This window comes from Opisthorchis viverrini, assembly GCF_000715545.1.
Source record: "Opisthorchis viverrini unplaced genomic scaffold opera_v5_165, whole genome shotgun sequence".
NCBI classification, from domain to species: domain Eukaryota; kingdom Metazoa; phylum Platyhelminthes; class Trematoda; order Opisthorchiida; family Opisthorchiidae; genus Opisthorchis; species Opisthorchis viverrini.
The window spans coordinates 540536-567518 of NW_008751822.1; the positions used below are offsets into that span (position 1 = coordinate 540536).

The 26983-nt window shown below is 43.2% G+C and overlaps 1 protein-coding gene across 1 annotated transcript; it reads left to right on the top strand.

Annotated features, from left to right (window-relative positions):
• Positions 1-17: 17 nt before the first annotated feature.
• T265_07303 (hypothetical protein) lies at positions 18-20249 on the top strand (the record flags this gene model as incomplete). Its single annotated transcript, XM_009172790.1, has 3 exons — positions 18-175; positions 275-365; positions 20193-20249. 3 exons carry the CDS (start codon positions 18-20, stop codon positions 20247-20249), a joined length of 306 nt encoding a protein of 101 aa, XP_009171054.1.
• Between the last annotated feature and the right edge of the window lie 6734 nt (positions 20250-26983).

Genomic DNA, 26983 nt, shown 5'->3' on the forward strand with positions numbered 1-26983 from the left:
ATTCCTACGCAGTGAGCATGTCTGAGTCCCTAGGGCAAATTACTATCTTCAAAGAGTACACAACACCTCAAACCGAAATGCCGAGTTCACCCAGATTTTTTTGCGATCTGCTCATATATTGGGTTGGGGACGGTCAGGCGCAAATCTGGCGACATCGCGTTGACCCGATAACCTAGTAAGTTCCTCAATCGTTTGTTGCTGAACCGTCTGAACCGCGGACGACGATGTTGTTGAACATCTGGAAGGTATGATTCAATTTAATTCAATTTATCAGCTTTAAACAGTGTACCGTAAGCACGTTGGTTCCTAATTCGATGGCCGAAAAACGGGAAAGTGGGACGTACGACCAAGCCTGGGAGGCGAAGGTATGTTCAGTTTGTTCGGAAATTGGATAGCTACGTGGTGAAGGCGATAACTTTGGTGCACGAACGCCACTGACTGCGCGATTGGGCCACTTTTGCCAATGTCACTAACTACTGGTGATTTAAGTCCCGGGGTCTCCATCCAGGGAGGCGGCAGTTGCCAACCCGACTAAATCTGCTAGCTAGTGTTTTCATACTTCGTTGCCAGGTCATACACTGCCCACCACTCGGTCGCTTCCACTCAGCACAAGGCTGGGCACAAAGAGCTCTGTGAGGCAGACGCTCTTCTGGCATGTGGAGTAAATGTCCCAACCAGCGCAGCCTATGAAGCGTGAGTAATTCATCTATCGCGGGAGAGTTCCTTCGTCCTAAGACCATCTGGCGTACCTCATCATTACTGATTCGAAGTTCCCACCACACCTGACCAATGCTTCGGATACACCGATGATCAAACACTGACATCTTCCGTAGGTCCTGTGCGCGTAGGGGCCACTTCTCTAATCCATAAAGCAGTATGGATCACAACACCGTAGTGTAGACTCTTCCCTTGACAAACAAACTCCGTCACGTCGACGCTATAGGTGTCGGAGGTTGGCAAAAGCCTTTCTGATTCGAGAAATGATCTCATCTCCAGTCAGGCTACCGGAACTTATACAGCTGCGTAGGTAAATAAATTTATCTGGCCCGCCGATTGGTTCACCTGCAAGCATGAGGTGTGGGTTTTGATCCCACCCAGTCTTGTCTGACGTCAATATCTACTGAATTCCTGCTACTGTCAATTGGGACATTCCTTTGTTTTTCAGTGGAAACGGTGTGCAATGTACATTGAACTCTGACGTAAGTGATGGACCAACATTTGTGTACATGTGTCAGCAGATTTCGTAGAGACGCGTGAAGCTTACTTTATCAAAATTCCAGACCATGCCATCACCAGTTGTCTGATGCAGCTGTTTGAAATGGACGGTTTGTTTGTCGGGACATTAAGCGGGCCTGGTCAGTCGATCTATTGAAATTAGGCGATTTGGAACGTTTAACCTGCATCGTAACCAAGAAACGTGGAGACCATTGTTCATCACGTAATGTTGCAATGATTTGAGGACGTATGTAAATATCCGGACACATTGTGAAACTGTTCTCCTAAACCTTACAATCCTCACGGATTGTCCCTTAGATTTGGAGATTGTTCCCCTTTTACCTCTAACTGATACAGAGCGAACTACATACAAACGGTACGGACAATGAGAGAGAGGTCGACAATGTTTGCAGCGGAAGATGAAAATACTATCTTTTACGGTCTACCTAAACCAACTGAACTTGCATTCGTGACATCTCTGAGTCGCTAACATCTGCAGCACAAAGTACCACTCATAGTATTTGGCTTTGTATTCACAAATCATATCTGTCCAGATGCAAGAGTTCAAAGTGGATTTGGTCGTATTACTCTCAGCACCCGAGTTCCTGCAGTTGTGTTGAAATTCAGCCGTGATGAGTACACCGCGGGGGGTTCCATCCTGAGTTTTACCTTACGCCCGTTTTGTGTACTTACCCTCATTCTCATCGGGTAGGTTCAGTAAAATAGTTATTCAACAGGAATATCCTAACACAATTCAAATTGACTATTACCATAGTTTTAAGCCCACTGTTTCTTTGGTCGGGTAATGTATAAGGCAAGTCTGAGAACCCAATGCATTCTGGAGATTTCCCCAACTTCCAGTCTGTAGACTGAATAGCCCTGGGAAAAACTCATTGTTTAAAATCTATAAAACCGGCGAATAAAAAATTTTCACACACAAATATCCGTCTTTGCTGCATTTTTCACTAACTGCTTCGAATTCAGTGTGTTCAAGTATACCCGGAAAACCTCGACAGATCCAGGAGGAGGAATACGGCTCCTAAGGGGTTTCGGGTTGTCTTGATTCCATCTTTTTCTTCGTTGTCCAGATTTTATGTGTAAACCAGATCATCTGGCTGTCGCGCGTTCTCCGAAACTTCAAGGAGAGAAGCTTGAGTTTGTAGACGGGCTTGTGCATCTGAGCAATTCTGTGAGCCGTGGTTGCACTCCAACAGCTGAAGCTAATGAACGGATTATCGTGGCGTGAACAACATTTTGAGCCTGTCATTTACGCTGTCAGGACTGAATTTCGTTGGTGCTAGAGGGTCGTGTACAGAAGACTTTTAAAGGAGCAGTTTTACTCTGTTGTTACGAAACGTCACCCCTCGATCCGACCATCCTAAACACCTAACGTTTGGTCGCTGCATCATTCAGAACATAGCGAGTACTGGCTGGCTACAATGTTCTCGTATCGAAATGGTGCACAAACTCCTAACCGCTAAGTCAGAGCAAGTGGAAAACTGATCAGTTTAGAATAATTACTCAGTATGCCCAACTACCGTCTATCAAATTACGTGAAACCAATCGACGCTGAAAAGCCAAAGAGGGCACTATACAGCTGTTTCATCCTTGTTGGAAAGCGTCAGCAGTGCGCATCTCACGAACCCGCGGCCTTCCGGCCATTGGTTGAACACCTAGCCGTTTGGTTGCGAATGGCTGATTAGCCGGGGGATTGGCTCTCACTTAGACAGGGCGTAACGCCATTCATCCTTCAATAAGGGTAACCACATCAGGTGGTCATGTATTGACTGGCTCCCCGAGTGACGACCTCTCAGGAGGAAGTTCCAGAGCCAGTGTAATAATCCTTCCTCTGAGCTGCCTATTGACCTATGGTAATATGTGAAGATTGGGTTATATTCAATAAAGATTTCATCCTGTCAGCGAAGCCAATGTACGCTAAGAAGTAAGGAAGCACTGGACAGCTATCTCATCCTTGTTGGGAATGATTAACAGTGTTGATCTCACCGAACTCAGGGTTTCGAACCACTCCATTTCTGGCAAAAAGTACTCTGGCAACAGGCTAGCGGTAGTGAGAGCTACCGAGATGAGTGCTGTGACTGTGCTGTGCTGACTGACGCAGCGAATCGCTCAACTTTAGTGCGCATCTCGATGTTGGCGTAAGGCTAGAAGTGGTGTGTTCCCTACTGACGAAGCGGTCTCTAAACAGGATGGAGCTGGCGACTTGGTTCATTGACAGGTTCGTCGACTGCACAGTACGTATCCTGAAAGTATACTGTATGCCTTCCTAAGAAAGTTATGGCCAGACCACGATAAGATTCGTCACATGAATTCATTCTTGCGTCCCCTCAGATGGCTGTGGAGGGCTTGGTCATCTGACCGATGATCATAAACGTGTTTTGTTCCTTTACGCTAGCAGGGCACTTCGCCTTCGGATAGCGAATGTTAAATGTCAAACTTAACACAACACTAGAAGCGACTCTCGGGGACTCGTATTTTACAGTGAGTTTTTAGCACTTTGATCCTGTACGATGAGTTTCAACGTAATTTACCTCAGACGCTACTGTCATAGTTGTACGCATTCCAATTAAAAGCTGTTGGGATCGTACGCACGATACGAACTGATGACTAGCTGAAAGTTTCCAGAAATACTCTAATTTTCAAGCGAATCTGGTTTTCATAAAAGACTCAGTTTATTCCGGCTGAATCTCTAGTTTATGATGGTCCTCTTCAGCTGAATGTGCCGCACTCCGCTGCTTTATGTTCAAGATGTCACAATACTTGGCTGTCTAGACGTAACACTATTCATAAGGTCGCTTGACTTTTCGACAGCCCACGTACTTGGCTTCTAGACGTAACCCTATTCATAAGGTCGCTTGACTTTTCGACAGCCCACGACCGGTTTCGCCCTTCTCAGGGCTCCTCATTTAGTAGACCTGGTCGCTGATTGTTCCTTGAGTTTGATGTTCCACTTGAACCCAAAGAGGATGGATTTCGACAAATACCAAGTGAAACGTTAGGCGGCCCGGTGCAGCACATCCAGTCGAAGCGTCATATGCTAGAGGGGCACAATATATAAAACGACATTTACGCGTCACTACTGGGCCAATTTCAGTAGCCAAGAGTTTATCTCCAAACTTTAGGAAGGAAACTCGCAGCGCCTCGGGTTATCGCTTACCTTGTCAGAACCGTCATAAATATATCAAGTGATCACCGTAAATGTGGAAAGGTCATTAAAATGAGGCTACGTTCGGTACTTTTCATTCACAGCGTGTGTGAAGCGGAATCTGGTTGAACATTGGCAATGGAATGACGTATCAATCAACACGGGCTCCGAAGGAAAGCGCCGGATTCCTCCCATGTAGTTGTATCAGTTTTATCAACTTTAGCACTTTTTAGAACTTGGAAGCCCCGCTGATTAGTGATGCTGATGGAGAACCCGTAAACCAAATTTGTTAGTGAACGTTACTTTTACATGTTCGGATTGTGTTTTTGACTTTGTGGTGCAAGGATATCAACGAAAACCATCAGGTTACGGTAAACATTCGGGTGGTCAAATCAAACAGGAACCTGACTGGGCCGGAGGTCAGTCTCCCATAAACTGTTTCTGCCGTTGTCAAGGTAGTATAAAAGCCAATCTTGAGGCCATTTACATATGAACATGGAGACGCAACGCAATTATCTGAACGCACTGGTAATCTAGGCAAATCCCACAGTTTGTTGGTATTGTGAAAAGATTCAGAAGTTTTCAACCGGGTCCCGTCCTAGAAATGAAGTTTATTTGTGCATAAAAATTCGAAACTTACTATACAGATGTTAAATTTTTGCAGTGAATCTCGCGAACTCGTGACCTACCAGCTGGTAGTTGAAGACTAACCCGAGGGAATCTCATCGTATGGTTAATCACACTTGGACAGGATATAGCGCCATTCAGTCACGCAATTCACATAGCGTTTCTGCTTAAGTAGTGACCTCTCTGAGGGGGTCCACTCGTAAGAATTATTCTTCCTTTTGAGCCACTTGTGATTTTTTGGTTGTGTGAAGATTCTTGCGAATTTCTCAACGGAGAATTTACCCTGTGATTTAAGTCAGTTTTCGCCTAAAAGCTGAGGACCACCATACAGCTTTTTTTCTCACTTGGAGTCACCAACTAATTCGCCTTTCGTGGCCGAATGGCTGGTGATTGGCGGGTTCCTATTGCCCCTCAGATTGATGGGATACGCACTGTTGGTGATTCTCAAAAGATGAAACCGGTATGGATTGTTTCTCGATTTTTCGGTATAATTTTCGAAACGAAATTCAGAACATCAGTTGTCTGGGAGAGGGTGAAAAACAACAGACCAGATAACATAATGGCGGACGAGAGCGCACTTTTGTAGCTTCTGTGGCACGCTTCTGTTATTTCTGTATTTTTTCGAAAGTTCTCTAAACTAACCCATTAAACCAACCAAATCCGTGAACGTCAGGACCTGTTTGTACACTGCATGATTTTAGCGATGAATGTTTGTGGTGAGCGTGGGCGTACGACACAGAAAAAGCATCTAAGCAACCTACAGTCTACCGGGTAGAAGGCTGTCTACCGAACTCCCACCCCAGAAGAGGACCGCCCAATTCTAACCACTCCCCCCGAGTGTCTTTATTGGTGGCGATTTTTCCAAATCATTTGAATTTGTTATCTAATGGTATAGGTACTGCTGTGGAACATGTCTCGAGTTAACATTCAGCAGGAACCTCTACGACCACTAAGTCGATAGCAACGTTAGAAGCTGACTGGTGAGTGAAGTATAAATGTTGTGCTAAGATAGCGAAGCGGATAACGGCGGGGAAAATCGTCGAGTGTGAGTTAATTTGCAAATGGGTAAAAATACAACGATACGTTGAGTCAACAAAAGAGAGGACAGTCACGTAGTCCAATAACGAAAGCGAAAAACGGCCCAATATAGAACAGCTGTTCGGGCCAATGAGTCTATATGGGGAACTTCGGAGTGACAAAGGGAAACGAGAAATAAACAAATGAAGCGGTGTGGGAGCGCGATGACAACTGCGCGGCTCAAACGCAGACGTTACAAGTAGTATCAGCCGGTTCGAACTCTTCACAGTGCAATCAAATTAATGGCGAATTCGATGTAATTAAAACTTCACTTCGGTTGACGGCATTTTAAATTTGCCTGGATCAGTGTTGCTTTGGTGTGGTACGGAATTCCAAAAAGAATCCGCTACATGGCCTTTGGTGTCTGCTGAAAACGGAGTAGTTATGGCCTAAGCAAGCATAAGATTTTCGTCACCGATAGTGCGATAATCCACGCAGGATGCGTTGCCGGTTTCTACCAAATATCTTATGGCACGGTAGTCAAACCCCGAAGAGAGAGGAGTGGTGACAAAAAGTACGATTATTTGTTGCTCAGGCTCTGGGGTACCAACTGCTAGGTTGCTTAAAATAATCTACTTCATTTCTGGAGTAAAGTAGGGACGAGTTTTTTCCTTTCGATGTTGCAGTCCATTGAACATGGAAAACCTTTTCACAATGGAGTAAGCTTCGTTTTCTACGTGTGGTGAAAGCTCAACAAAGGGAGGGGTTGGTACCGTTTGAATTCATTATGTCAGGACCTTCGGCCGTCGGCATCGTTACAAAGATAATATCTGTTTCTTTGTCCTACCGCTCAGCCAGAGAGGACGACGGGATCGATTAGGCCTCCAAGAATGACAACGAAATGATGTGAATTGCAGTGCACTGCTGGCATGGGCATTTACTAATTGCAGCGGGGGTCACTGGCTTAGAGAATGAACCGGGTAAAGTACTGATTCCGCATAATTTACAGTTAATTGGAATGCAGCACGTTTATCTGACCACCGCTGTCTGAAGCGGAAAGGGAAACGTTTTAGGGTTTGTGCCAGTGAAACATTTTTAGGAGGCCACCACAGTCCAACAGTCCACCGATGCTCAGACGAAGGTAGCTCCAAGATTGCAAGGGATTTTCTGGGAATAGTTGAATTTCTATCAATCTGATTTAAGCGCAGAATGATGTGCCTTTTTGTTAAAGTGATGATGCTCCGAAGCTAAGGGTGATTACTGATCTTCTTTCGTCCATTCGAATAATCCAGGCATCTAGCAACTCTACACGGCAACCCCATTTTAAGAGACTACCCGACTTTTGAGTGCACAAAGGCTTCCTCGATCAAGAACGGTGACTGGTTGATGTTCCTCCGGTAGTCACCACTCCAAGGTTGGCCCTATTCCCCGTTGTGGTTTCTTTTTTTTGTGAACTTCTGTATGAGATACATCTACTGAGAAAAATTGAACAAGTAACCCACCTACACTATTTAGAAATTCGAAAAATGGCTGAAATGTATTGCATTCCTAATCCGCTGTTTTTTCCGGGAGAAGGTGACCTGAGACCGTTCTGTGATAGGATTTGCTAGTTCAGGTTACGGGTTTGCCTCATGATTTCGTCGAGTGGTCCACATGCGAGCTCCTGTTGACCTTAGTTCTGTTTGTCTGGTTTAAACCTGTATAGGAGATAATCTCTCTCTGAGTCTGCCGAACTATTACGAACTTTGAGAAACCATTATTTCCACGAATTTCTAGGGGTCCACGGCTAGAAGGACCCGGTCAGGAATCCTCCGGAGAAACTCTTCCATTTTGGGCCATCAAGGATCGCATCAGTTTGAACATTGGTGGGTTGGTCAACATACTTTAGCTTAGCTCCTACTGATGTGACCACTCTCACGATGCCTAAATTACTTGGTAGCAGACGGTAGCTTTGTTTCACCTCATTGGGGATGTGGCTACTTGTGAGTAGTCAAAATTCTCAAACGACACATGGCTCTCAACGAGGACATGGCCGTGAGCACGGAGGCCTTACCGCTGATAACTACGAAGCAGAACTTGTCAGCACTAGAAGGGCAACTCACCGCGCATTCGGTTTTGATTGGGATTCATAAACTGGATTTAGAAGGGTTTGGTCTCACCAACTACCACACCCAGAACCTTGACACAAAAACTTGCTCCGTTCTTCCGATAACAAATAAGCACGAAACGTCCACTGGATTGCTTTTGAAGGACCAATCACTTCTGCCTCACAAGTATCACAAATGGAAAAATTATAATCTCAAAACATACCGCTTGGTATTGACCAGACCCTCCTTAAGTCGTGCTAAAAGTATGAACACTTATTTGACTACTTGCAACTAATCAGAAATGAATCCGTTATTTCTCGGGCCAAACCAGGCGTAACCTAATGCATTCTGCGCACAAGTCGTGTTAAAAATGGGAACCGTACTATAAGGCCGAGAATCCCAATCGGGAGGAAAGTTTTGAGCCATTTCTCCCGTATGGTCGTTTTGAATACATAACAGTGGGGTGAGGGCGTTATCAGTGGAGATAGAAGGAGCAATCTTCATCCAGTCGTCGTCTAATCAGGTCAGTTTGATCAACACATGAAACGGGTGCAATTCTCAATCATCATCATCAAAGATGACAATGATCCTTTACTGCCATATAACCATAAGTTTCGTCTAATTATACTTAAAGGCCTAGGGTGAAAGAAGAGAAAAAGAGTGAGTGAGGGAGGGGGCCTAGTGCTGACCTTTGTCAAGCATTCTGAGGTGCGTACACCTCCAGGTGTTCAGTCAGACAACTTGGAAAGGAACTGACAGCACGAACGCCACTGCCATCGATTCTCTGCCATTTCTTGCAACGTCCCGAGCCAAGCACAGTTGGGGGTCACGTGGACTCCATCCTGGAAGGCGTACATCACCAACAACACTCAAACTCCTTGTGATCTCTTCCATGCCCTTCTGCCACGTCATGCGTTGTCCACCTCGCTGTTTGTGCTATGCTGAAGGAGGCACAGAGCACCATACCCGTCTCGGTAGACGTTGTTTCGGCATGTGTAGCATATGACCAAGCCATCGTAGTCGGTGGTGCTGGATGACTGAGTACCAGCCGCACAACCAAGTACTCGTGTTCTAACAATAAATTGCACGCTTATTTTTTGGCCCTTTATTTTAGTTCGACTCGTGGGCTAATTTGATCCTGCTGGCGTACTCAATTCAGTAACCAATACACTACAGACTTTCTTTTACGGAAATACCGTGAAACGATAAATGACAACCAACTGGGGTTGTATAAGCCACCATTTACGTTACACTTCACTTCCCAACTACGCTGTCTGAGTGGCATTCGTTAAACGAAAGAATAGAGGACGTAGAGCAACCCATAATTCATGGACGTGTAATAGATATTCACTGAACTGCAAAGAATTTTAATGAAGATTAGTCTTGAAATAGACTGGTAGAAACGACGGGCCAGATGTTACTCTGTTTCCTCATGCACTCACAAGATTCCCATGAACGCATATAAGGAACACCCTTTCTTGGGTACCGGTTTTCAATATCGAAAAGTTTTTTATCGCCGGTGGATTAGAAGCTCTTTCTTCACCAGAGAAAAGCTGCCAAGCCTTGTTCCGGATACCATTCTTGAAAAACATGTTGAGTAAATTTTCACAAATACATACCGATAGACTTCCGTATCCCTGGACTGGCACCTGTGTCTAAGTTAAACGGGGCTGTGTTTCCATTTTGGTCAGCATACGTCAACTGTCTGTTATACCATAAATTCAGCAGTCTCTCATTGAGGGGAGGTTAAAATATGTTACACTGCTGTGAAACACGCGTTACTTCCAGCCTTTGTACACCACCACAATTGTGTTTGTTTGGAGTGAGGATTTTCCTTAATGGTGTATGGTTAGAGCATAGAAAAAGTCCGTTTTATGGCTTCAACTGTGCACCGTTCCGTTTGTGTAGTATTTATCCTGTCACTATCTGTCACTGATCTGCAGTAGACTATGCATTGTGTTCACGCTTGCGGGATACAGGTATTGGCGATGTCGCAAAATATGTCCTGTAACCCAGTTTTCACGTTCGGCGAACCGACAAAAATGCAGGAATTGCAATTATTCGAACCTTTTTGATGACATACAAGTGTATGTTCCACATAGTAATGAGGCGAGAGACCTCATAAGAACTAAACGGGGTAGGGCTGTTATCAGTCTCTTAGTATCATTGTGGAGATGAGATCGTAGATAGTTTTTTAACCCCTTCTACTGCTTTCCTGCATTCCCGGTAGGATTGAGAAGAAACAACTGAGCGACCACATTTAACGCTGATGATGAATATAGTACTAACAACTCAGTGTTTCGAATATTAAAAACCCGTAGACCTTGGCGAACTTTTCTTGCACAGCGGTTGAGTTTAGCCGTCAGTTTGTTTAGAAGGAACGGTGCATTCATGAGGTAAAAGGTAAAAGGATAAACACAACGATATGTTGGCCTGTTGATGCAACTGTTGAAAAACACATTAAAACTTGGAAAAATCTGTTCCGCCATCCACTCCCGCACAGAAATATTATATTTCTCATTCCCAAAGAGGAATTGGTGTATGGGATACACGGCTTGTAATGAATAAAAGTTAATAGACGCTTACGGAATTCTTTTTGCAGTTGGGTGTTTACGGGCACTTGCTAGAAACTCTGTTACATTGCCTAGCCAGCAATGAAACCATCCTTGTTCTTATTCCAAAACCTCAGGCTCAATCAGCTGCCGTTTGCTTCTTCGAATTACCCGATGAGTGTATGACTTTCTTCAGCATTCTTTGGGTATAGCGGTCGATCCTATAAATGAGTGATCAGAACAGGTTGGACGGTTGGTAATTACATGTGAAAGTTTAACCGTCCTGTGCGTGGGAAGTTGGGCGATGACGAAGCGTCTACGGAACGGATTTGTCAATCATACTGGATAGCCTAATGTTTCGTGTGCAATCTCCTTAGACAGATCGGTAAACAAACAAAGCTGAGCAAACTTTGTTGACACGTCGCGTCAGTTTGTCGGCTAGTGTCCCACTAGAGTTTATCGAACATCTTTCATCACCCACGCATTTGGAAGAGAGTTTAAAAACTAGAATCACGAATACAAAACAATTATTTTGGGTTATTTTGCCACAAACGGTCGTGTGCAACATGGGATGTGACATGACTTTTTCCGCGATTTGTTTGGTCGCGGTAAATACCGCAAACATTTGGAAGGAGTGGGTGACAACATGCCCAGCTGGTGTTGCGTAGGTGGATTCATGCGTAGGCTAATTAACGAGCTATAGCTCATAAAGAGAGATTGGTAGGAGGAAACGTTTTTGAATTTATCCACCACATGAGAAAATATGATCGAAATCACATGTGATGATTCAGTCTGTACATAATTACGTTTCTACCGCATCAAATCACAGTGGTGCGGTCTCCTAAAGCTGATTAAGATAGTATCACCTCCTTCGAACGGCCACACCTGCGGATTGATCGATTCACGGGGCTTATAAGAATCGTGTGGGGAACATTTTTGGTTTGTTGTCGACGGCAGTAAATTTATTCATTTTCCAACACTGTTCTCCCACATATCACAGGATCAAAGTGGTGAAAGTATGCCACACGACTATGCTTTCCCTTGTTTGGTCCTCTCTCGTTTTGTCAGACACACAATATACATCCTCAGTGTACTATTACTTTGATGTGGTCCTCGACGAAATATCTTTAGAGTCATGAAAAGAGAGTTCTCTGAAGTGATTGCAGTTGGGTAACGGGGTGAACTTTGTAAGTTGGTTGTTTAGGGCAGCAAGCTTATGGTCATAAGCTTTGCAGCTCAGTATGCATCCTCCTGGTTATTTACGTTTACCAGTAAAAAAAGTAGTTGTTACGTCCCTGCGCGTTTTGAGCAAACCTTTTACATGCGCAAACGTTTAGGTGGCAGTGAACACTTAGCTTCGTAAGAGGCATTCAGTAAAAGTCCCAGTACACAAAATCCCAGCCTGAATTGAGCGTTCAATCGAAATACGCTTACTGTGCATGCATTTTGTTGGGGAAGTATTGTTATACAGATCCAGCGAAACACCGCACCTTAGCCCATCGGCTAATACATATTTATATGTGCAATAACCCATTGATGTTTTGCAGGTGCAAAGATTAGTGGTCCAGACATGCAGCATTGTATAACAAACTGGAAAATTAAAAGCTAGTGTGCTCCAGATACCTGTTTGCACTTACCGGTCATCGACAGAGTAAACAGGGATGCTTACAGCTAGTTTGAACTGAGCCAACCGCCCTGTTTTGTTAGAGGGATAGTGTATATAAAACTGCTGTACAGGTATTTTGCAAGGGTGACCCATACTGATAGTCTCATAATAATTTTTCTTGATAAATAACTTAGAAATCAGCACTGTTTAGGAGACTCTGTTTGCTCAGGAGACTAAATGGGAATGACTTTGCATGCATTCAAGAAGGAAGTTCAAGTAGGACGCGATTATTCGTACGAGGATATAAGGTGGCCTGCATACCAGATGTGGAATATCTAGTATATAATGTCAGCATTGATAGATATAACACTGACGTGTTTCAAAATGCATGATTTTTCACCAGCTTAGTCAATAAATACCTTGTCATGAATTAGATGATATAATGGGCTACTGAAATCCCACCCACATTCAGAAGGATGTGCAGTCCTTTTTGCACAAGGACGATGGTTCTTGCCGCTGGCGACTCAAAACACCACTGTTTCATGCTGTACTAAATACACATTTTTTTTAAACAATAGAGAGATTTGTGATTGATATTTCTAATACTACTTGAAAAGCCATAAGTTCCGGGGCAACTTTGAGTCCCAAATGGAAGTAAACAGCAGCCCGCATCTGAACACTTCAAAGTCCATTGGGACCTGCGGGTTTTGCTGTGTGTCTGAATGCACAAATGGTTTGTATTACCGGGAATGTTATGCAGTCTACATGCTTATGGTGCACATTGGCATGGGCTGATTGATCGAGTGGTGTTTTTGCAGTGCTAGACCTACACAGCTCAACGTAGCCTTTTGTTTTCTGTTCAGTGGGCTGGACGATCAGGATACAAACGCTTCATCAATGGTAAAGTGACATCATCAGTACGGCGGGTGCTCGTTGACTGCTTGTGATTCTAGGGGCGGTTTGATGGCTGGAAGTACACTGGTATATCACTGCCGATTCGGAGAAACATTCCCACTAGCTAGTTGACTGGCATGTCACCTGGTCGTACCATGTTGCTTAAGGTCTCTCAACGTGATATCAAAACGTCATAGGATCATTCAGATTTATTCCTGGAGTAAAATCAACATGTATCGTGCAACCCTACCAAAGTCCCGATAACAATGTGAAATCATAGGGTCCTAAGAGGTGAAAACTTCTCGAGTACGCAAATCACGATTGCTCATTCACGCACTGGTGCGTACGCAGGTGCTCAAACGACTTCACCCCTCATGGCTGAGTTAAAGGTGGGCGTGTGCGTGTCACATCCGTGGCGCAATTCAGCTTGCTCCAAAGGCTGTCCCGTCCGACACTGATCTAGGTCGCAGCTAACGGTTGAGAAAGTCCGAGAAGTTTCGCGACATTTGTTGATTTGCGCCAACACCACTTGTATGCAAACAGTACTCCTCTATTTTCAGGGTGACTGTAATACCCAAATTTTAGACCTCCTTGGCAGTGCACATTCCTGGGCGTACCGCAATAGGAGCACCGGTTATCTGACGTGTGGTGCAAAACACTTTCAGTGTCATTCTATCATGGTGCTGTAAACCTTCTTAACTTACTTCTTTTAAACAAAAAAATATGTCCGATTTTATACATTTATCGATTAAAGACATTAATTATCGTAGGTATCTTAGTCTGCCTACCAGGAAGAAGTCATTTGTGATGGTTTATCACCCAAATGATAAAATTTCGACATTCCTTGGAGGCAAGTTAGCTAGAAACCACAAAATAAGGCCCCAGTAATGCGGTTATCAGAATGAGTAGCTTAATTAGTTGGAATGTTAAACTGAGCAATAAATTCCAACAAAATTAAGTTACGATGCAGCCGTGTGCATTGTGACATTTACCCTGGCGCTCCAAAAAATCAGCCAGGTTGGTCTTTTTCAAGAAAAGCAGCGAATTAGGCATTCGGGTTGCACCCTGAAATTGAATTCATTTCCAATTAAACATAGGCGAAAGGGACTAGGCCCATTTGCACCAACAAATCAATCTATCAGCTAGTCTCAGGTGTTTTTTCCGCTGCGATTTCGAGGGTTGAACAAACAAGCTAGGACAACGAAATATCCATAAGCCATTTCTATTGGCGTTGCGTTCACTTCCCAACCGAATTCGCCACACTCCGGTATTATTATTCAGCGAAACGACGGAAATACGAATGCAGTAAAAAAACAAAACATTAAAACCCACGCATTTCTAAAAAAACTAACCAGTCCATTGATACCTTTCCATTCCGAATGGTAACTTTGGGACATTTGTAGCTAGTCAGACGTTTTGTGAACAGTGGATACGTTTTAATGGGGGCGCATTCGAAAACTATCGCATCACTGTAGCGTGTTTTTTCGCCTAATGTCCATAACAAGTGGTTATACCAGCATCCATTATGTCGCCTAGATGGTTAGTTCCATAATGGAAGCGACCGAAATAGCACAGCGTAATTCACAGTGTTCACCTTTCAATGAATCTCTACACGAAATTGCATGGGGTGAGGGTCAAAATAGCAATGGATGTGACGGAAAATCTGGCTAGGTGGAAATGAAAATATTTCTACTTGGATGACCCAAACTGTATGTCTCTTATCCTTGAGCCCTTCCAGGAGTACAAAAGGTAGGAGAGTCTGTGAACAGCCACGATACAAAATGTTGTAATATTCTTATTCTCAATTATTCTCTACAATCCTGCGCTAGGACCATGATCTCAAGGCAAGGAATTGGTTAATTGGCCTAAACGCATGATCTAGGTATTCTATTTGACAGGTTACATTTAGTTCAATTCAACGACGGACAGTCAGTAATAATTACGGCGAAACCGAACTTCACCCGAGTTTGTTCGTAACTGGGTAGCAAACGATGTATTAAACTAGGCGTGGACAGATGGTCTAAATAGGTTGACCAGAGTTCTATAAGGAATTAACAGTCAGTAATGAGCAGAAATAAAGGGAACCTTTGGAAGTTAGCAACAAAGGATGGCACAGAAAGGGCAGCGTGCTATCGAACAAAGTAAGCGGTAAAACGTTGTGCAGTCCAAAATGAGACGAAATCCTCAACAACAGCTCCAGAAATGAACGGGAATGAAATCGAGTCATGAAAACGATTAATATAGAATCGGCTCTGTACAAAATAGAATAGTTCAGTCTTGAAACTTGAACAGTCAACGGAAGGGTAACAAATTAGTCTGGGGAATCGGGAAACATAACTAGTTACGTCACGTGATTAACAATAACTGTGTGGCATTTGCAATAGGCTTAAACCTCTCCACAGATGCTGGCATGTTAAAATGAGGGTTAGAATCGAATGATCAGGATGACGCTTCATTGTTCACATTTGAATGCAACCGATAGTAATCCGCCATGTGTCGCTGGAAATCAAACCTGTAAATAAGCAGGACGATTGAATTTATTGTGGTGAAATAGATATTTGCTCTGGCGGTAACTCGGCCCACATACAAAAATGGATTACGTAAACAAATACAACTTTATTTTATCACAGTCGTTGGGTGGTTACCTCATTTGGGTCGACTCATTTGATGCACTTAATGCTTAGGATTGTAACATATTGATGGGATTCTACGGCAAGCTCGTTAATGCACTTCTGCCGTATTAGGGTGATAGTCAGTTAATGTGACAATGAACTAAAATAGTGGTCCTTCTCTGGTTATATGTCGCGCTGCATGACACACTCTATCTTGCGAGGCTAAATGTGTGCCATAGAACAGAACTCTGGCTATCTCGGGGAAATTACTCACTTCGAACTCCAAAGAATCATGATTCTGAAAACATGGTATACCCGGACGATTTCAGTCAGTTGACAAGTCAATCTAAACCCAGTCTCTGTACCCCTCATTGCGAGAGACCGAAATCTTAACCGAAATATTGAACCAGAGTTAGCTATCGGATTGACCAGCCAAGAGGAACCCGGTTAGAGGCATAACAGCAAAGATCCCAGGGTGAGGCCCAGAGAAATATTGAACAGGGCTCACTCTAGCAGGAGAGGTAGAGCTCAAAGTTCACGGTGACGTTGACCAGGTTAACGGACTATCCAGTCATAATCGGGTCTAACTCGTGGTAACAACAAGTATATCGACATTATCAGAACTACCCAGCCCAGCGAACAAAGCAACTGCTATTTGTGTTACCGACCTCCCAATATAGTCCTCAAAAGCAAACAGAATTAGATTAGGGCCAGCGAACAACAATAGTGAATGTAGGTGCTTTCGTTTAAGACTGTTCTTCTCTACCGAAAGTTTCGTCTTTTCCCTAAGACGAAGATTTCAGCCTAGTCTTTCCTACGCAACAGTGTGGACAAACTACATCACTTTCACCGAGCGCAACAACACCATATACGGTGAAGAAAATTACTGCAGTTCAAGCAGAACTGGAAAAGAACAAGAGCCTTGATGGAGAGAGTCTCGTACCAGGAATTACAAAGCTTACAGAACTACTTCATCAACTAGTTACGCGAGCAACTCAGCACCGTTTTGTTGCAAGAACCAGGCTCGAACGATTGCTACACTTCATTATCGCGCCCAACAAGGTCGATAAAACCAATCGCTTTAGCGGTTGGTCATGAGCTTCAATTGGAATTTCGTCCCACCGTCAGATGTTTCGATCAGATGTTCGCTGCCTTCCGGCTCATGAGAGCATACCGATGGCTTTATTCGCCGACAGACATAGATGTACTCAGTCGTAAATCAGCATGGACTATCATTAAGTGAGACAAAATATCAATAAATATCAAATTGATGGGATCTCAGGGTGTGCTTTCGTGTATGTAGCTAGAAAACAGGAGAATGCCTGGCAATGACTAGTGAACAGCAAGGTTGTCGATACTTTCCAGCTATGCACAGAGGATGCCAGGTTCTATACTCTGCCAATGGTTTGTAATGATAAAGTAGGTCAAAATATATCAAACCCGTTCCCAACAGTAAATCTTTGGCCACGGGTTTTGTGACGTTGTGGAACAAATGGTAACACTTTCCCGGATGGTCATGCTTGCTGCGTTGATGTTTTTTTCAGGGGCTATTCCCATCAGTGGCCCGATGTTGACGTGATATCTGTTGCATCGTTTGTGCCAGCTGACCAGGCATAGACAAATTTCCTTAGTCTAACCGAATGAGAACTAGGTTCATTACAAAATCGCATACGTTGAAGACGGGGAGTATCTTTAAGGAGAAGACAGAGGAATGGTGATGGCTGATTGAATTGTTCTACCCATTTGTGATTGATTTGGATCGGTTTGGGATGGGTGATTCTATTGAAAAAAAGCCGGTTTTAGTAGCTATGCGCACAACCGTTAGACAATGTTCCACTATTATACAAGATACCGTCGACACGAACCTTCGTTTACTCTACTGGATCTCTGGATAATAGCTCCCGAGTGTGCGTAAACAAATCGGGGTGGTCCATGACTGTTCAATACTAGAAAACTTTCTGTGTTACTGAAATGCTTCCTCTATGCATGCAGCTGTCACCCCGTAGCCAAGTCTGGTATCTCAAGTAGCACTGTTTGCCAGATTTGTTCTCAGAGAGTAGGCTTTGTTCGAATGTCTAAACCAGGAACTTGCCGAGTTTATGGCCTTTTGACAGCTCTTTGAATGGACAGTGACCCAATATAGTCGTATCACAAGTTTCTGATGCCACTGCTGTGTTGAGAAAAAATCTGGTCCCTTGTCTACTGCGTTTTTACCATTATACACAATAATAAAAGTTTTTTGTGCGGTCGGCGCGATTTTTAAAAATTTTGAGCCACATTCCATATCTCCCACCATGGGACTTCAGATGCCTTCTGAGTGACTATCACTTTATTACTCGTACTCATCTAGTTAATGCAGTCAACGCACAATTCACGGTTTCTTTCAAAATAACCCTTACAAGACGGACCACGACAACCAAAAGAGTAATAATGTGTCCCCAGAGTGATGGTTCTTTGTGATTAGATTGAACAGCAAACCCTACCGGATGCGGACCACAAGCAAGTAGCGTCCTGTGCTGGCCGTCCTCGTAGGGACCGCTGTTGCGTAACACAAAAATATGTATATTTTGTCGCACTATATTCTGGGCATGAGTTGAATTCGTGAACAGTATGCTTTATCATGAAGTCCTCCCTTTGGATCCCCTAACATGACTTGTCTGCTCCGAGATAGATCTGCTACGCGTTTTGTAAAATGAACCAGGCCTCTAGGTCAACAGCATGGAAAGCGGTGCTGGCCATCTTCTTGGTGCTCCTGTCTGTCATTTTCATTCGCATCAAAGACAGTTGAGCAGTGCCTGTGATACATCAGTACTGCAACACGTCAACTGCAGTCGGTTTGAGCTCCTCAAAAAACAAGCATACTATCCTACAGGGTTAGCATGCCGTTAACCTATCCCCAATGATCGCGTTCTCAGAAATACCGAATCAACGAGCAGTACATGGTGGCTAAACGAGTGGAATGTTTTTCTGGACCATTCCAGGAGGAACTGGGAACTTTGATGGAACCTAACTTTCTGCATGAAACTTTTATTTTCGCGCCCCTGATGCCTGTAAGCCCGGCCACTTTACCCCTATACTCCTTTCCTTTTTTCTCGTACTACATAAGTGATTCCCTAAAGACTTATTCCTGTAGAGCAGCCTAATTTGACCTAGCAGGGAGGATGTTCCCTTTTGTGGTAGTCTATCCGCTGCCTAAGAAGATCGTTTAGTAATATTGTTGTCCTCAATAATTAGACTTAACTTATAAGTAATGTTTTCTGCCGAAGACTCTCTTTATCGCCCTCAAAAATCCTCACTACGTTAGGAAAACGGAAACTTGCAAAGATCATCTGGATTTGCACAAGACAGTCCCTTAGGTCAGGAATTGCGCACCATTTTCAACACGCTTATTCTTGCTTTCTCGAATGTCATATATACCTCCAAACGTCAAGAATATCGTTACGCTAATTTCGAAACGCTACTCAGTCTTTGTCTTTCATTTCCTAGTGACAGCATGAAAATGACCAAGGCAGCCGAACAAGGAATGAAAAGTCATCAAGCAGGCATAGGACAAATTCTTTGGTGACGCTAGCTTTCTCAACCACCCTTTACATATAAAAGCCTTTTTTGTTTCTCCGTGTCGATTAGTTCCAGCGGGTGTTATAAAATCGGAAAAAGCATGACAGTAATCTGCTTTTATGTGAAATCACGATCAATAGCAAGGGGAGTAAAAAGACGGTTGTCGTGGTAAAAATGCCAGAAATTATAAGGATAATTTTGTTAGGTTAAATGTAGAATGGTTTCCTCAACATCAGAAGGCCAAATTTATTGTTAATAACCTGAGGGAGGTTTAGAAACATTTTTTGGAGAAGTAGTCATGTGGGTGGAGTCAACCTATACCGAAATGCCGAAGAGAATTCTACAGCATTGATGCAGGGAATCATCAGCAGTGCCCACCTCATGAATTGTCGGGGAGAGATTCAAACTCCCTGATGTTTGCTGAAGATGATCATCGGTGTGATTAACCTGCACCTCGATGAAATTCACACTGTTCCGTACGTTTCTTTGCATATTTTTCTCTCATTGGTTTTCTTGAAATCCGCCGGTTGCAGCTTGCACAGAACTGTGTTTACCATAAGAAAACTTTCTCTGGATTGCAAGCAAGGCTAGGATCCTCTTCAATGTCAGGCAGTGGAGATAAAAAAACGGAAGTGAGACCCTCACTAGTTTCCTCGACGGCCTTAAATTTCAGACACAAGTAAGACAAACAGCGTTCTTATGCAACTTAAACGTTATCTTTTGTTCCCCGACATTCGTTAGTATAAACCAAGTCTTTACATAAGTACACCACTAGAATCCAACTTTTGGTTTTACTCAAGTTGGGGGATCACAACAACCGTTTTCAACGTTGTTTTGGTAGTTCTTTTCATACTCTTATAGATAGTCACACTTGGTAGTCCGATTACGGACATAGCCTATATTTGGCCATGTCCGTAAAGTTGATGTAATGGAGAAAAAGGCGTTTGCAGTGTTCTACCTACACACTGTGGTAACTGGATCACGGACTGATGAGACGGAAACCGGGTCATTTGTTCGATATGGTCGGATAGTTGACGTCAGAATGTGTCCTTTGACCAACCCGGCCGCGGAAGTCGAACACATTCGGGACAAACTAATTTTGGCCATTGCAGCAATCGGATGTCGACTAAATTTTGCGTATAATTATGATCTTAAGTGGTTTTCCGCCTTTCCCCATGGGTTTCAAGGTCACATGGTTTGTGAAGCGCTCAAGTACCTGGTATGGATAATCGCGGAAAAAACAAACCACTATTACATGAGTAGTCAACATAGACGCCATTTGCAATCACGCCATAACACGGACCACCTTCAAGGTAGGCTGGATCCAGGATAAAGTGCTTCCTCAGGTAGGTATTTGGAACATGATTTATTTTGTCTCGACAGCACGCTTCTACATTCGCTGAAGGGAATGTGAGGGAAATCAACTTTTAGACTTGAGGTCAGGAAAAACTCAGCAATATCTAGTTGTATGCTGGAGTGGCCCACCACGTCCACGTTTTCCCGTGTCTCAATCATGTGAATGGTTAGATAGCTCTTTCTAGGAATCATGTCATGTTTAGATCTGTCTGAACACCCACTCATACAGGTGCGTCCCCATTGTCGCGGATGTAAGGAAATTCCTGGGCGTAAATATTTGTAGTACTGTGGAGAGATGTTTCCCTGCTTAGAGCGCGAATTCACTGAGCGGAAGGTCCGTGGTTCGAACCCGACCTCTGCCTCTCGACGTCCCTTGTCTGGGCTCGGACAACCCGGCAGTACTCCAGCCCTTGTTCTTTGGGTGGCTTGGCAGATGTGCACCGAAAGGTTATATCACCTGGACGATTTACTTTAATTTTTTCTGTGTTCAGAAAGTGGAGAACTGTTACTCTTCAGGTGACCCCGGTCATCATATGATAATTGGTTCTCAAATTAATTAATGTCGTGAAAGCTCGGCAAAACATTCATGTTGTCACCGTGTTACATCAGGGTTGTCAGTTTCTGATATTTGCGAGTAGTCAAGCCTGCGAATACACCACATGTCTGACGTTGCAAAATCCTATTACCTAACGCAAAGTGAGATTCAGATTTAGATATGCAGCCTAAAGCGGAATGTGTTTTAATCCACCTACACTGTGTAAGTAGTACAGTGGGATTGACTATAGTTGACAAATATCCTACTCATATTTTCAGACCACTTAAGGTTCGTCAGACATGGGCTTATCACAGTAATTCTGAATAGTGATTTCTCAACTTAGGCAGTTGGTTAATTTTTCAAGGGCGAAGAAAACTTACAAATGAAATTACCACCTACTGGAAATAAAAAATGCCCCTCATCTTGCTATTCCTATTAAGATTCCTCGTTAGGTCCACACGCCTACGCAGCTCAACATTCAGTCTGGTACCACAAGAAAACACCACTTTTTGCGTTGAACATGGGAACATCTGTCAGAAACAACTGTATTTTGTTCCGAAAGGATTACTGACGCGCACACTCTTGCGTAATACCATTTAAAAAAAGTGCATTTCACACGTCGTCTTACCTGGAACGATGATGCTTTTTTGACTGTCTCCTGAGTATCTATTTTCTGCTTCCAGAAGCATCAGCTCTCTGACCAGGTCCGCAAGTTGCTTACAAATTCACAATTTTACCTCACCAATCATTTAAGCTGCAAGTGCGGTGACACCCGATTCTCCTAGCTGAAATGACACATTTCCCAGTTGTTTCGTCGAATCAGTTGATAGGACCCGTGCAACAAATCGACAAAGTCTTGCACGCGATTGTACGAAATGCAGCACTATCAATTGCGCAATATATCGTTGAGACTTTTGACAAAAGCGCTTCCAGGACAGTTTTGTAAATGCATAACTTGAAGTTCCAGCTCGTTTAGAAGTGCACATGCTCAGCGTGCGGAGGAATCCATTGTTTTGACTGTCACAAGGGAACAACTCCACCCCGTCGAATCCTGCCCCGCCCAATATTCCTTTTTTTGTCTCTGCAAATCCACGCAGCAAGGATTCCGTTTGCTTCCATGTTTCCAGCTAATATAAATATGAAGAAGGTAAAATAAATGTCAACATAACTCACTTGCCGTCTCCCATCTGTTCTTGTGACTCAGATTGAGAAGGTCGAGTGTTTCACTGAAGAGTAATGTGACTTGAGGACGTTTCATACGACGAAACGTTCGTCTGTCGTTTCGATTGCATGTGACCTACTGCTAGGGTGCTCACTCGGGTTGTGACCGACGTGCCCAAACTCGTTACAACATCACTTGCACTTTTTACTGGTTTTGTGCTGCCAAGAGAATCACGATAAGGAATAGTTCTGCACTTTGAGAACTCAGTTTCTGAATATATTACTCATGAATAGCGAGCGAGTATAGCAGTATTTCAGAAGTCTGAAATTTCTCGGCCTACTACTGTCAAATTTATTTCGAATTCACTGCATTGCAGTTGCGAGTTTGAACAAGCTGATTCTGAAGCAAACTAAATCCAACTGATTTTCAGTTCCAATCGAAACTAAGACGCTTGCAGATGTCTAACTAATTACCATGACAATAAGGTGTGTGATTCTAGGACAGGTGTTGGTATTGAGATTCTAAGGTGGAATTTTTTTCGGAGAGAAAACACAATACTCAACTTTACTGATATGTAGTAACAGTGTTGTTCTACAGGTGGAGGTTAGCTTATCAAATGATCTCCACAAAGGACGAATACACTGGCAAATTTGCCGTGATTATATTGCTGAACTGAAAAAAAAAATCCACACTTCCCGAAGATTGACTCAGCAGTATTTCTGCATAGAAGATATACCCATGTTTATCGTAGACAAGTAACAACGTGAAATGGTTGTAAAAATTCCGGCTTAGTTAACATCCGCTTCTCCTGTCCAGTCAGTTTTGACTAAAGTTTATACAATCTGGTAAAAACGTTTTCTGATTTGAACTCTACACAGTCAGTCAATGCATTATTGACCTTGTGATCAGATGGCAGTTTGATAACTTGGTTCCAAAAGTGTTACTTAACTGTAGGACTTTACATAGATGAAGGTGCTACACTGGTACTGAGGTATAAACTTCTGTACAACCAGAAATTCAGGCGGTTCGGAGGATTCCGGATGATATTTATCCTGGCAAGCGATGGAATCGTTTAAAATTTCCGAGGAACAGTCTACTGAAACATGACGCAGCCTGGTGCAACACATTCAATTGCCTGGAAACATCAAAACTGAGAGATTCAGCTGGGTTCCAGATGAGTCTCTCGAAAAACCAAATTAGTTTGCAAATGAGTGTATATTCGCTAATTTCGTGCAATTTGGTTTCAAGTAGAACATAAGTTTGACGGAATCTTGGGGACTGCACCTACCTGATGAGCCCCAAGAAAGGGCGAAACCGGTCGTGGGCTGTCGACCGATTTTCAGCAACCTTATGAGCGCAACCTTATGTTGCAACACACTCAGTTGCCTGGACACATCAAAACTGAGAGATTCAGCTGGGTTCCAGATGAGTCTCTCGAAAAACCAAATTAGTTTGCAAATGAGTGTATATTCGCCAAGAGTCTAGTAGTTCGGGGAACGAACACAATTCAGAAGAGTTGTCTTGGGAATCTAAGTGCAAATTTAAGAAAACTGATTGCACCTTCCCCCAACACCAGTTTTCGACACGTGATTGAGGTCTGGTTAGGCAAGCATATTTGACAAGATTGAACAGCTTGAATTGCCCCCGTTGCAGCTTTGGGCGTTTGTCAAATTAAAAGCAGATTTTGAAATTGTTGATTTGAAGGCATAAATAAGGTAGGGCAAATATTTGTGTAATTGACCTAGATTTTATTGCATCAGGACTTTGCCTAGTTGGAAATGTTTGGTTACACTTTGACATCTGGGTTTTAAACAACTTAGTTACATGAGAACTTTTCGAAAGATGAAATCTGCTAATCACAATTAGTCAAGTGATGGCCAGTTTGAAGCAGTTTATATGATTACGACTGATAACGCTGCTTCACCATTTAATTGCACCTTAAAACTCATTCAAAGATCGTGCGCTTCTAGTGTTGTAGTTCTGGCCGCAATTGGGTTAAAGCCTGCCTTGAAAAATGTCACCACCATCGGTGAACGACTTTTATATTCCATGGTATTCAGTATCGAATAAACGGATGTTTCGGCATGGACTACCTTTCCGGCGCAATTCGAACTTCCAGTCTGTTGTATCTGAAACTGGCCAAAGCCGACGTTCCTTGATTTGTTTGCGTAATGGCACGATTGCTTTGTCCTGCTGTGCTATGACTATCAAGCTTGATCAAATTGGGAAGGGTTGAATGCTCCTGTAAGTGAACGAACAAGAAATATTCTTTTTAACTACCGCACTACCGCGTTGAAATGAGCTACAGCAGGCAACTGTCCAAGTCCCATCTTAACCCAACAGAACTCATTCCACCTCGTTTCATCTGGAAAAGAGGATGACAAATGAACCACGCCTGATTTGGTTGTATTGTTTCCGCTCATGGGTGAATTGAAGCAAAAAAATGGGCCGTAAAATCTGTGGCCTTTATGATACTTCCTAAGTAAAAGGTTTCCGAAAGCAGCGCTTGAAGGTTATAATTAATAGTAGTACTAACAACAAAAAACAATAAATAACATAAGCGCTGTCCATTTCTGAGAGTTTTTTGTTTAGAATTCATTATAAAATAAAGCAGTACGCGTGGCATGCATGCGATTTCTTGGGTTAAACTTTTTGTGGTGATGCGATCGGGTTCTGTGTTCAATTGGGCCCTGTGTGCTGTATCACAGTGATGAACTGACAGAAAGTTATAGAAAAATGCTGTGGGTACAAAACTATACAAAGCTGGGATTTGGACAGGTCACCTGAAAATAGTCCCGGTAGCACTATTCGGGGACATTTCACCCATGCTCTTGGGCAACTGTGGAAAACTGTAATAGAGAACCGAATTTTAACGGAGTGTTTGCCCTGTGAGTGAACCCAGTTGATGTTGTGTTGCCGAGAAGCACGGGACAGCCGTTCTGTCCCATCCCTGCCCATCTGACGAAACTCGGGGAAACTTGAACTCTTGACCTCGTGCAATGTATTTGAAACATCCGTAAGGCCATGAGCAGCTGGCCAGCAGTGTGATTAGCTCACCTGAGACCAACACTCTATCCACAGGTGACGTAATGGAAAGGTCTTTCTGTTATGTGAGGCAAAATGACATACAACAATATGCTCAGTAGTTTGGTGAGCCACACTGGTAAAGTTATAAAATCATTCAGTTTTTCGTTCATAAAACCGCCATTCATGGGTAAAACTTCGGAGGGCTTCGTTCACTCCGTTTTCTGTGAAGATACCAGCATTTTCACTATGATTTGAAATGAAGTTTATGGGAGATTAATTTGAGCCTTCCGTGAAAACCCATCTGATACGCGAATGAGTGTATTTTTCGGGAAGTTAATGGAGGTTAGAAATAAGGAGACCATTTGATTACATATATACAACTTCGAGGGGGAGGGAGAATTCTACGGGTGATATTTAACTTAGTCGTAGTACAGAACATGTAATCAACGTAAAATCTAGGATCACCCCAAATCCGTTTACAGTAATAAAGTTCAACCAAGCCACCTGCTCCGTCTACATTGTAAAATAGAATTATCGACCCTTCTGGTAGACACAGACGTTTATTTCAATTCGTCAAAGTTGGCTGACCTTACAAAGGCACGGAATTTGAAGAGGCCTTCCTAGAATACCATGACTATTTCTATGTGTAATCATCATCATCATCATCATCATCATCATCATGGCCTTCCTAAAAAACATGACTATTTCTATGTGTAATCATCATCATCATCATCATCATCATCATCATCATCATCATCATTGACAACGCGACACCGGTGTCCAACATTGTCGCTTCTTTGCCAGGACTAGTGTTGCGTGACTGCTACTGAAAGATAGAGACCTGTTGCATCTTGTACAGATGGAGATGCTCGGTCAAGTTGGAATCATCGAAACTGAATATCCATCGTTCGTTTCTAAAGCGTTCCAGACATACACACACAAAATAGGAATGAACTTCATATCTTTTTGAAACAATGCTTTTCACATAAAGCCTTAGTCCTTACAGAAAACTCGTCGTTCGACAAATTTCCTTCCGGTGAACCATCGTATTTAGCTTGGACATTGTTATGCCAAAGAAGTTCTTTTTTAGGATGGCTTGTAAAAGGTCAGCGTTCCAGTGAAAACCGTACGTGTAATTACGATAAAAATTTCGAACAGGGTGAAAATTATGACATCTTGTTCGAATGATCTAAGTTACGCTGAGTGCGTCATGCAGATATTCTGAGGCTCGAAAATCAAACAACAATATGCTATGCGTGTTATCGGGCTTACTTACGCGAAACGGTCAAAAACTTTTTCTGCTGTGACAAATGTACCTATGTAGCAGATAGTAATACTCTCAACAATAATGTGACCGCATTGTAAATGTCAGTCAGCTTCCGTGACCTAGTTGCAGAAAGTCAGCTCGCATTGCACACATACGTCACACTAGTGCTTCTAATCCGCATATACATAAGAATCTAGGCCATGAGAGCAAAAAAGGCATCAATTCGAATATGGTAGGCGGCTGCTTTAAAAACGCCACAGGCGACGCAGATTTATACGCATGTGACGGATTCGCACAATGTCGGC